Genomic DNA, 12,981 nt, shown 5'->3' on the forward strand with positions numbered 1-12,981 from the left:
GGTGAGATCTTGCATGGAGCCCCAGACCGAGGGTGATTGACCATCATCTTGAACTTCTTCCATTTTCTAATAATTGCGCCAACAGTTGTTGCCTTCTCACCAAGCTGCTTGCCGATTGTCCTGTATCCCATCCCAGCCTTGTGCAGGTCTACAATTTTATCCCTGATGTCCTTACACAGCTCTCTGGTCTTGGCCATTGTGGAGAGGTTGAAGTCTGTTTGATTGAGTGTGTGGACAGGTGTCTTTTATACAGGTAACGAGTTCAAACAGGTGCAGTTAATACAGGTAATGAGAGGAGAACAGGAGGGCTTCTTAAAGAAAAACTAACAGGTCTGTGAGAGCCGGAATTCTTACTGGTTGGTAGGTGATCAAATACTTATGTCATGCAATAAAATGCAAATTAATTACTTAAAAATTATACAATGTGATTTTCTGGATTTTTGTTTTATATTCAATCTCTCACAGTTGAAGTGTACCTATGATAAAAAAATGACAGACCTCTACATGCTTTGTAAGTAGGAGAACCTGCAAAATCGGCAGTGTATCAAATACTTGTTCTCCCCACTGTACATTGAGTGTAGGATTATATTGTTCACTCACTAAGTGTATATATGTAATGTTTTTTGATGAAAGATAATAAATTGAATGTATATGTTGTCAAGGTATAAAGATGTTTTTATTTTATTTATTTTTTATGACAATACATTTCTGTGCCGATTTAACCAACATGCAACAGGGCTAAATGCAGTTGCTATGGCAGGGGTTCAAACAAAAGTGCATTGTAGAGAAGCAAATTGCAATATGCGTTAAAAGTCAATGTTCCAGACATTCGCGGAGATCACATTCATGGCAAGCGCTGCGGATGTCGGCACATGCGTCAATTACCTTCAAAAGTCAAGTGCAATGCCCCTTGTTTACAACACACCTTTGATTGAATCCCGGCCAAACACTCCTGGAAGAGACCAACTCATGTCACAGTAGAGTAGGTGTTATTTAGTCCACATGGGGTCATTAAAGTCACAGAGAAACACAGTATCAGCACCTATTGTACCGACGCAGACAATTAGGCTTAATAAATTAACAAGACTAAAACCCTGTATTCCGAATGTAAATTGTCCATTATTCTTTCATTTTTTGCATCCTCCTCTTCCTCTTCTTGCTGAGAGCCCAGACATCTTTCATTCCCAAGACCTCCATTTTATTCTCAGCTAGGAATAGAATTGCATTTTTGTCCAAGTGTCAGAAGAATTTCTAATCACAGCTTTCATCTAGATTTTACAGCTAGAAAGAGAAGAAATATTTCATCTAATGGCTTAGATATAGAAAAAATACAATAGTACAGTATATTTCCATTGACTATCATAATCTTGCTGAATCAACATGTGAACAATTCCATGATTAACATAACATTGCAGCATTCCATAAGAACCTACAGCACCCAATCTGTGTAACTACAACAGGAAAACACAGCATTCCCAGGGGATGGAACAGCATGATTGGTTTGTTCATTGTCACACGATTGAGTTAGGGATAACTAAGGAATTGAATGGAGCTGGGAGGCTTTTAATAACAGTTTGTTATGGGACGGTATTACTGCATGTAAAGCTTTCAACAATATACTATACAACATGAGTGTTTTACATATTAATAGTGGCAAATGTATCTCTAAACAAACCGTCAATGTTTCAAGGGAGTACACAGAGTTGCATAGATTGAGAGCAAACAAAGTGTAAGTCAGACTGACACATAGTTAAATTGAAGTTGGCCTACTTTGCAGTTATATGAATGATTCTGTCCCACAGTCTTTGAACACTATAAGCGGTTGAATATCATATTCTTGAATGTTTCAATGGGGAGACTGTGGCTGTGCCACTGTTACAGCATGATAGGGGTCAGACAGGGGTCTGTAACACAGTACTTCTCCCTATCTCTTCCTTTTAGTGTGTGAACGTACGGTGTGTATGTTGCCGTACACTGGGCTATCTCCTCTCTGATTGGTCCCCTTCCTCATCCTGCCATACACAGGAACGTTCTCATAGTCGTTGCAGGACTACAAAGACATTAGAGCTATATTAGAGATATGTTAGAGATGTGCCACATTTATGGAAAAGCACTGACTGATACATGGAAACAAGATATAGTGCTATTTTATTAGTATCCACATGATTAGGAAATGACAAGATATAAGGTTATATTCTTACCCGTCTCTGAGCTGGATGTAGTTTGGTTATGTACTTCGCTCTCATCTTCTTCTTTCTGAAGAGACAGACAGAGAGACAGACAGGCAGAGAGACAGGTAGAATAGCTGGTTATTTTGGTCCAGAAGCATACAACCATATTTATACTACCGGTCAAACGTTTTAGAACACCTACTCATTCAAAGGTTTTTCTTTATTTTGACTATTTTCTACATTGTACAATAACAGTGAAGACATCAAAACTATGAAATAACACACATGGAATCTTGTAGTAACCAGAGAAGTGTTAAACAATTCAAAATATATTTTATATTTTAAATTCTTCAAATAGCCACCCTTTGTCTTGATGACAACTTTGCACACACTTGGCACTCTCTCAACCAGCTTCATGAGGTAGTCAGCTGGAATGCATTTCAATTAACAAGTTCATTTGTGGAATTTCTATCTTTCTTAATGCGTTTGAGCCAAACAGATGTGTTGTGACCAGGTAGAGGGGGATACAGACGACGGCCCTATTTGGTAAAAGACCAAGACCATATTATGGCAAGAACAGCTGAAATAAGAAAAGAGAAACAACAGTCAATCTTTACTTTAAGACATGAAGGTCAGTCAATACGGAAAAGTTCAAGAACTTTGAAAGTGCAGTCGCAAAAACCATCAAGCGCTATGATGAAACTGGCTCTGATGAGGACCACCACAGGAAAGGAAGACTCAGAGGACACGTTTATTAGAGTTACCAGCCTCAGAAATTACAGCCCAAATAAATGCTTCACAGAGTTCAAGTAACAGACACATCTCAACATCAACTGTTCAGAGGAGACTGTGTGATGGTGCTTCGCTGGTGACACTCTCTGTGATTTATTTAGAATTCAAGGCACACTTAACCAACATGTCTACCACAGTATTCTGCACTGATACACGATCCCATCTGGTTTGCACTTAGTAGGACTATCATTTGTTTTTCAACAGGACAATGACCCACCACACCTCCAGGCTGTGTAAGGGCTATTTGACCAAGAAGGAGAGTGATGGAGTGCTGCATCAGATGACCTGGCCTCCACAATCCCCCGACCGTAACCAAATTTAGATGGTTTGGTTTGAGTCGGTCCGCAGAGTGAAGGAAAAGCAGTGTGCTAGCATATGTGGAAACTCCTTCATGACTGTTTGAAAAGCATTCCAGGTGAAGCTGGTTGAGAGAATGCCAAGAGTGTGCAAAGCAGTCGTCAATGCAAAGGGTGGCTATTTTGAAGAATCTCAGATATGAAATATATTTGGATTTTGTTGAACACTGTTTTGGTTACTACATGATTCCATATGTGTTATTTCATAGTGTTAACGTCGTCACTATTATTCTACAATGTAGAAAATAGTAGAAATAAAGAAAAACCCTTGAATGAGTAAGTGTTCTAAAACTTTTGACCGGTAGTGTATATGGATGCGTTTTCATTCAAGATAAGAAGATGGACTGCATTTTTACGAGTGAACTATGAGGAGCCAGGATGTATTCGTTAACTCATCATATATATCCCCCTCCCACACACACATACTGTACACTCCTAAAGCCCACACTCTACTGGAAGTACAGCACCTACACTTCTCGCTAAGAAAGCGAAATGAAAGTGCACTCTGAGTAAAACTCAGTGTGAGCGATGGCCCGCCTTTCAGATACATGGTGCAGGGGGGGACGGAGGGAGTGAAGGAAGGTTGGGGAAATGGAATTTCACAGCAAAAAGTTTATTCTCTAACAAATGAGTACCTATCTCTAGTAGCCTATTTATCTCTAACTGGGATGACTAATGCATGGTCTGTGAGAGGTATTTTACTAGTAAGAATGTGTGGAACTTTTACATTTATCACATACAGATCACATCCAAATAAAGTTTGACCGTGTAAAGGGGAAATAGGTACAAAGGGACCTTCTGCAAATAAAGTGTTCATCCATGTGTGTCCACTGAATATGTTTACCTAGGCTAAGAGTAAATATAACTGTAAATTGTCCCTGCATGAAGAAAGAATCTAGAAAGTCAACACTTACTGTACCTTTGCCACACAACCAGCATTACAATGACAGAGAGCAACAGCAGGAGTCCTGACACTCCCCCTCCAATGTAGATTAGATACTCAGACAGGCTGAACTCAACTGAGAATGGAGGGAGGAAAGAGGAGGAGAGGGGAAAGAGAGAATGGAGGGAGAAAAGAGGACATTAGACAGTTGTATGTTAACCTGTGTTTCCAAAATGGTAGGTGTGTGATGTGATGTGTGTAGTTGTTTTTACCTCGTGTCTTAAAAGACTCTGTAGAAACATCTGGGTAAAAATATTTTGCTTACCACTTATCTAAACACCTCCTTCTCTCCTTAAACCCACCCATCATCTAGAGAATATGAGTCATTCAGTTTTGCACCTGTACCAAACCGCTAACGGTCTTCGCCACATCCTGTGTCACTATGTCACTCACTGTGTGTATGATGTCATTGTTAGCAGAGTTGCATGTGTATACACAGCCTAATTAATACCTTGTCTCTATGCTGCATCTTGATCTATGCTGAACAAAAATATAAAACGCAACATGCAACAATTTCCAAGATTTTACTTAATTACAGTTCATATGAGGAAATCAGTCAATTGAAGTAATCTATGGATTTCACATGACTTGGAATACAGATATGCATCTATTGGTCACAGATACTTAAAAAGAAATGGGCCTCAGGGTCTCATCACAGTTTTTCTGTGCATTCAAAATGCCATTGATAGATACAATTGTTTAAATTCTCTAAATTCTCTGGCAACAGCTCTGGTGGACATTCCTGCAGTCAGCATACCAATTGCACACACCCTCAAATCTTGAGACATCTGTGGCATTGGGCTGTGTGACAAAACTAGCTATTTTAGAGTGCCCTATTGTCCCTAGCACAAGGTGCACCTGTGTAATGATCATGCTGTTTAATCAGATTCTCGAAATGCCACACCTGTCAGGTGGATGGATTTTCTTGATAAAATGCTCACTAACAGGGATGTAAACACATTTGTAAACAAAACCGTTTCGAGAAATAATATTTTTGTCCATTTAAAAAAATTCTGGTATATTTTATTCCAGTTTATGAACATGGGAGCAGCACTTTACATGTTGCGATTATATTTTTGTTCAGTGTAGATCATCATTGTCATGGAAATATGAGGTTGCTTTCACAGGGGACTGGTCTACCCAGGCTTTCAAGGTCTCAACGTTACGATGCACTGAAATACTGTATTAGTGATTATTATACTCAAGCTCAGCCCTAGGATGCACATTGGTCCTAATCACTTAAGGGAACTGAACTGGCTTTCAGTTCATCTCCGACTGGTGCAGATCAAACTGTTGATGGTTTTTAAAGATATACATGACCTTGTCACAGTTACCTGTCTGGATATTCTAATTTCATTACACTCTCAGAGCCATCACACAGTGGTAAAAATAATTTAAAGTACTACTTAAGTATCCGTACATTACATTACTACATTCCTAAAGAAAATAATGTAATTTTTATTCCATACATTTTCCCTGTCAACTGAAAGTACTTGTTACATGTTGACATGAAAATGGTTCAATTCACACACTTGGTCCAATTCACATCCCTGGTCATCCCTACTGCCTCTGATCTGGCGGACTCACTAAACACAACTGCTTTGTTTGTAAATGATGTCTGAGTGTTGGAGTGTGCACCTAACTATCCATCAAAAACAAATTAAATGTTTTTTACCTTTACTTTGGATACTTAAGTATATTTTAGCAATTCCACTTACTTTCGATACTTAAATATATTTAAAACCAAATATTTGTAGACTTTTACTCAAGTTGTATTTTACTGGGTGACTTTCACTTGAGTCATTGTCTTTTAAGGTATCTTTTTGAATATTTTTACTCAAGTAAGACTGAGTACTTTTTCCACCACTGTGTATTAGTAATTAAGTTGTCTGAAATTACCTTCGCTGGTTACAATTAGTCTGGTAATGTTTTAACTCTGACCTCTTACCTGGGTTAAGTACAGTCAGCAGCACAGTGGTGGTCTGTACCCCAGCGTCCGTATTGAAGAGACATCTATATAACCCTCCATCTTCCTCGCCCACATCATTGAGCTGCAGACTTGTGTCCAGTCTTTCTGAACAGTTCACTATCCCCCTGTGTGTGTAGTCTACTCCAAACAGACCACCATTCTCCAGCCGACACTTCGCCATGATGCCACCTCCACTGGTGCTACCATGGTCTAGCTTCTCGACTGTGACCTCATACACGGTCCCGTTATGTTCGTGGTTGCAGCTGATAGTCAGGTTTTCGCTCCTCTCTGCGATGAGTTCAGTGTCTGCTTGGATTACCTCAGGCTCAGGTTCTCTGGTGTGGATGTTAGTATCTCCATCTGTGATCCAGGGAAATTACAAAACAAAGGCAGAAAATGCTGAGCAAATTCACATTACCGTATATACAAAGGTATGTGGACACAACTTCAAATTAGTGGATTCAGCTATTTCAGCCACACCCGTTGCTGACAGGTGTATAAAATCGAGCACACCGCCATGCAATCTCCATAGACAAACATGGGCAGTAGAATGGCCTTACTGAAGAGCTCTGTGACTTTCAATGTGGCACTGTCATAGGATGCCACCTTTCCAATAAGTCCGTTCGTCAAATTTCTGCCCTGTTAGAGCTGCCCCGGTCAACTGTAAGTGCTGTTATTGTGAAGATGAAACATCTAGGAGCAACAACAGCTCAACCGCCGAGCAGCCACACACAAGCCTACGATCACCAGGTGATGAGACAACATCAAAATTTGGGTTAAAAAAATATAAATATATTTGTAAAAATTGTTTGTCGAGATCGGTGTAGAAGTATTTGACTGGCCTGCACAGGGCCCTGATCTCAACCCCATTGAACATCTTTGAAATGAATTGGAACGCTGACTGCAAGCCAGGCCAAATCGCCCAACATCAGTGCTGACCTCAGTAATGCTCATTGCTGAATGGAATCATGTCCCCGCAGCATTGTTCCAACATCTAGTGGAAAGCCTTCCCTAGAAGAGTGGAGGCTGTTATAGCAGCAAAGGGGGGACCAACTCCATATTAATGACCATGATTTTCTAATGTTCTCCACATACTTTTGGTCATGTAGTGTATATGTAGTGACATGATCAATACACACAGGTATAAAAGCAGTTTCTCTGGGCCCCAACACAAGGTCGGCGTTCGGACATAGCTAATAGGTAGGCCTATTGGGTCGTCATTTCTCTGGTTAAGCCTAACATTTCACAAAGCCATTTTAGACCACTGACAACAATGTAATTACTTTTTCAGTAATTCAAGTTGGAAATTCGAACAGTGCAGACTGTCCAATACATTTATAACGGAATACTAACCAGCTACCAATTTGATATATACAGTTGCAGTCTGAAGTTTGCATACACCTTTGCCAAATACATTTCAACTCAGTTTCACAATTCCTGACATTTAATCCTAGTAAAAATTCCCAGTCTTTGGTCAGTTAGGATCACCACTTTATTTTAAGAATGTGAAATGTCAGAATAATAGCAGAGAGAATGATTTATTTCAGCTTTTATTTCTTTCATCACATTCCCAGTGGGTCAGAAGTTTACATTCACTCAATTAGTATTTGGTAGCATTGCCTTTAAGTTGTTTAACTTGGGTCAAATGTTTCATGTAGCCTTCCACAAGCTTCCCACAATATGTTGAGTGAATTTTGGCCCATTCCTCCTTACAGAGCTGATGTAACCGAGTCAGGTTTGTAGGCCTCCTTGCTCACACACACTATAGGATTGAGGTCAGGGCTTTGTGATGGCCACTTTGTTGTCCTTAAGCCATTTTGCCACAACTTTGGAAGTTTGCTTGGGGTCATTGTACATTTGGAAGACCCATTTGCGACCAAGCTTTAACTCCCTGACTGATGTCTTGAGACGTTGCTTCAATATATCCACATAATTTTCCTCCCTCATTACGCCATCTATTTTGTGAAGTGCATCAATGTTGGGATGGTGTTCTTCGGCTTGCAAGCCTCCCCCTTTTCCCTCCAAACATAACAATGGTCATTATGGCCAAACAGTTCTATTTTTGTTTCATCAGACCAGAGGACATTTCTCTAAAAACTACAATCTTTGTCGCCATGTGCGGTTTCTTCCTTGCTGAGCGGACTTTTAGGTTATGTTGATATAGGACTCGTTTTACTGTGGACATAGATACTTTTGTACCTGTTTCCTCCAGCATCTTCACAAGGTCCTATGCTGTTGTTCTGGGATTGATTTGCATTTTTCGCACCAAATAACGTTCATCTCTAGGAGACAGAATGAGTCTCCTTCCTGAGCGGTATGACGGCTGTGTGGTCCCATGGTGTTTATACTTGCAAACTATTGTTTGTACAGATGAACGTGGTACCTTCAGGCATTTGGAAATTGCTCCCAAGGATGAACCAGACTTGTGGAGGTTTTGGCTGATTTCTTTTGATTTCCCCATGAAGCCAAGCAAAGACGCACTGAGTTTGAAGGTAGGCCTTGAAATACATCCACAGGTACACCTCCAATTGACTCAAATGATGTCAATTAGCCTATCAGAAGCTTCTAAAGCCATGACATACTTTTCTGGAATTTTCCAAGCTGTCAAGGCTTGGTAGCAAATGGGTCAACTTAGTGTATGTAAACTTCTGACCCACTGGATACAGTGAATTATACGTGAAATAATCTGTCTGCAAACAATTGTTGGAAAAATTACTTGTGTCATGTACAAGGTAGATGTCCTAACCGACTTGCCAAAAATATAGTTTGTTAACAAGAAATTTGTGGAGTTTTTGAAAAACGACTCCAACATAAATGTAAACCTCCAACTTCAACTGTATAAATATATATTTTTTTAAATATATATATATTTTTTAAAATATATATATATATATTTTTTTAAATATATATAAAATATATATATATTTTTTAAAAACAATTATATATATATATATATATATATATGCAAAGCTGTCTTGTATAGGCTATTGGAACCTGGTGTCCTTTGACAGCTCTTTGGTCTTGGCCATGGTGGAGTTTGGAGTGTGACCGTTTGAGGTTGTGGACAGGTGCCTTTTATACTGATAACAAGTTCAAACAGGTGCCATTAATACAGGTAAAGAGTGGAGGACAGAGCAGCCTCTTAAAGAAGAAGTTACAGGTCTGTGAGAGACAGAAATCTTGCTTGTTTGTAGGTGACCAAATACTTATTTTCCACCATAATTTGCAAATAAATTCATTAAAATCCTATAATGTGATTTTCTGGATTTTTTTCTTCTCATTTTGTCTGTCATAGTTGAAGTGAACCTATGATGAAAATGACAGGCCTCTCATCTTTTTAAGTGGGAGAACTTGCACAATTGGTGGCTGACTAAATACTTTTTTGCCCCACTGTATACACCATCTTTAGCTGCGATTTAGGTGTTATTTATAAACGTTATAAATTGTATTGTTGTAAATTGTATAAAATGACATCAAATAGCCTAACAGTGTGGAAAAAAGTAGTTGGTTTGAGGATAAATTCAGGCATGTATTTTTGAACTCTGGCTAAAAGCCTACACAAATGGGCTGCAATTTTCAAAGTAGATTAAATGACACCTAAATCCAATTCAATCCAATTTGAGACTCCCCTTGTCTCCTGTGTGCTAATGTTTTCACCATGACCTGTATGTCCAGGTTGTGGGCTCGACTTATTGTCAACAGACATTCCTGAGACATTGTCCATTGAGCTGTACACAATTTGAACTTAGTCTTAAATTACGCATGGCAAGTTATACCCGAGATAAGGGACTGTTGATGTTGCAACCACACAACTCAAAACGCCGGTTCCACACTATGAACGAAAATCACATTTTTTGATATATATTTTTTGAAACCCTCAATAACTCTTATCAGCTATAGATAATATGTTTGCATCTGCCAATGTATTGGCTGTTCAGTATCCAAACGACCTATTTCCATAAAGTGTTGAGACCGGGAATTATGGAGAATTAAAGATGTTGCAGAACTGCTTCATTTGAAGCACTTCCCAGTTTCCCTGATGTTGCTATGGCAATCAAGACATTTTTACCATCCCTGTGGCTGCCACTTCTTCTGAGAGATTGTTTTCTAAACTAAAACTTAAAGAACTAGGCATACATAGGAAACAGGCTCTCGGGTCTGGTATGCGCGTTTGAACACTGGAGTAAACTCCACTCATTGCACTGGCACCGTCGTAGCCTTCACCACGGCATTTGTTCACCGATATCCCCCTTATACCTTCAATCAGTTCATTCTTTTTCTTTTTCAGGACCAGGTGCCCTTTTTCAGTCACTTTCCTGAAGCCCAAGAACCAAACATTTTACCTAGTACATAAGGAAATGTAAAAAAGCTTTATGAAGGAAATACTTTTTGGAAGGATACTGTCAAAATGATTTGTTACTGTACATAAGAAAACAGACATTGACTAAACAGGTGCTTGGGCATAGTAATAACACTGGGATTGATGAAAACAATCACCATTATCAGTCAAAGTATTTGGTACTAGCTAGTCAAACTCAATTATTGTAGACAACATATTCTAAATGAAAATACACAAGAAGTCCTAGACAGTACCTGCTTCACTACCTGCACCATCCTCTTCCACAGTCCCTGTGTCCTCCACCTCCACCCGTATGTCTCTCGCCCAGGATCCTTTAGGAAAGGTTTGAACAGAGCAGTGGTAGAGCCCTGCGTCCTCCTGGGTGACCTTACTGATGGTGATACTGCCATCCATGGGTGTGGTCTTCTGGAACTGGATCCTGGTCTGGTAGTACTGGGAGATGGACACTCCGTACTCAGGGTGATACACAGCTACAGGGGCCTTCTCAAACCGGATCAGTTTGGTCCAGGAGACCATGCTGAGGTTCCCTTCCCATGGACACATACACTCTAGAACCATCCCCTCCTTAAGCTTCACCGTGGTAACACCATCTCTCTGCTGCACAGAAACTGGACATGGCAGAGGGCATGTTTTCATACATGTGTACAGTATTACATTTATCTGATTTTAGCTGGTCAGTTCATCAGGAATACTAGTAATTCTCAACCATTCTGACCTAAGGTTATCTCCAGTTTATTTTTATTCAGATTAATCAGATGAATCGCATCCCGTGTAGCTCAGTTGGTAGAGCATGGTACTTGCAACGCCAGGGTTGTGGGTTCGATTCCCACAGGGGACCAGCACAAAAATGTATGCACTACCGCAAGTTGCTCTGGATAAGAGTATCTGCTAAATTAATGAAATGTAAAATAAAAAAATAAAAAAAATCATTGATATGGAGTTGCAGCCCTTAGTACATAGTTAGTCACAGGAATTATGACATGGAAATTATGCATAGAGCAGAATGAAAAGCCTGTAAGAAGAACCTTCATCACGTAGTCAGCTGCTCCAACTGAAGATGAAGGAGTCATCAAATACATTTCCCTCTTTAGAGTCTCTCCCCTGGGTATCACTCATTTGGAGAATATTAGCCCACACAAATCAACAGAAATGGCAATAGCTGATGATCAAAAAAAAGAAGAAAAATCACTCGAGCAGACTTCCATCTAGATAACAGATTTTTTTTAAACAATCCCTTGGGGGGATACTTCTTCTGAACCTGTCAGACTAGCTGTCTTGTCACTGTATTAGTCCTGTTAAGGCAACAGGGGAGCGTTGAATGAGAAGTCAAAGAGAATCCTTTGTAGTTTTAATCCTAACAGCTCATGGTATGCTATCTTCAAGCAACTAAATGAATACTAAAACACATCTGGGTGAATATTTCAGTAATAATGTTTTATGTTGAGACTTTTAACAGCAGTAAACTTAAATATTTACCAAACGTAAGACAACAAATAGCCTACCTAGCTAAACCAACAACTTTCAATGTTCTGCTTTATGATCCAGTGTACAAGTATACAAAAAAGTTACATTTCCCTGATCAACATTATTGGTTAAAATAATAAAAGTGACATTCCCATACCTTCGAGACTGGAGAGAAAGATGAGGAGTACCATGAAGTACCAGTGGTCCTTTTGTACAGCCTCCATCTTGGCCCTCTGAGGCAGAATGAAAGCTGCATTGATGAGATGAGTGGAGAGGCAACAGGGCTGCACTTCCTACTAGCCGTCTCTCGCGCTACAGAGCAAGATTACATCCCAAATGGCAACCTATTCCCTACTTAGTGCACTACTTTTGACCCAAAGGGGTCTGGTCAAAAGTAGTGCACTATACAGGGAATACATTGCCTTTTGGGACAGAAACAAACACTTTAGTCCATGGGAGGGGCCAGGGGGGGACACGCCAAGCTAACCCTTTGTTAGCTCATTCTACACAGAGGGACACTTTATATGCAGGGTGAGTGGTGGGTGGAAAGCTTATTCCTGCTAGCTTATGCTATCAGGCTACTACAGAGAGGTGCTGTGTGTTGCAGTGGTTTATTGTAAACTATAGACTAGTAATTATAAAAGATCTATTTAGATACTGAGAAATATTGTGTGTAGCACTACCTTCGGTGTGTAATTCTGCAGCAGCTCTGGTTAGCTGTGTGTTTGACTGAAATGTGGTGTTGGGGTTGACACGACCAGAGGTGACATCTCCCTTTTCCAGCCACAGTTCCACCACTGTTGCGCTATTTCAAAATGACAGCTACACAGGCCTCATTTAGAGGAAATGGTATCATTATAGTTATTCAAGGCTATACCTTGGAGTTGTCTTATAAGGTATCAGGTTCAGAACGTCATTCTGAAACA

General features: G+C 39.8%; 1 protein-coding gene across 4 annotated transcripts; it reads right to left on the reverse strand.

Annotated features, from left to right (window-relative positions):
• Positions 1-658: 658 nt before the first annotated feature.
• cd226 (CD226 molecule) lies at positions 659-12,468 on the reverse strand. 4 transcript variants are annotated; one of them, XM_046292555.1, is made up of 6 exons: positions 12,213-12,467; positions 10,825-11,199; positions 6,211-6,591; positions 4,239-4,338; positions 2,202-2,256; positions 659-1,208 (listed from the first exon to the last, which is right to left on the reverse strand). In XM_046292555.1, the coding sequence occupies exons 1-6, from the start codon at positions 12,277-12,279 to the stop codon at positions 1,179-1,181; spliced, it is 1,008 nt and encodes a 335-aa protein (XP_046148511.1). In that variant the 5' UTR covers positions 12,280-12,467; the 3' UTR covers positions 659-1,178. The 4 variants fall into 4 exon arrangements, with proteins under 4 accessions (XP_046148511.1, XP_046148512.1, XP_046148510.1 ...); XM_046292556.1 differs by having other exon boundaries at positions 659-1,281; XM_046292554.1 differs by having other exon boundaries at positions 659-2,050; positions 12,213-12,464.
• Between the last annotated feature and the right edge of the window lie 513 nt (positions 12,469-12,981).

This window comes from Oncorhynchus gorbuscha, linkage group LG12, assembly GCF_021184085.1.
Source record: "Oncorhynchus gorbuscha isolate QuinsamMale2020 ecotype Even-year linkage group LG12, OgorEven_v1.0, whole genome shotgun sequence".
NCBI classification, from domain to species: domain Eukaryota; kingdom Metazoa; phylum Chordata; class Actinopteri; order Salmoniformes; family Salmonidae; genus Oncorhynchus; species Oncorhynchus gorbuscha.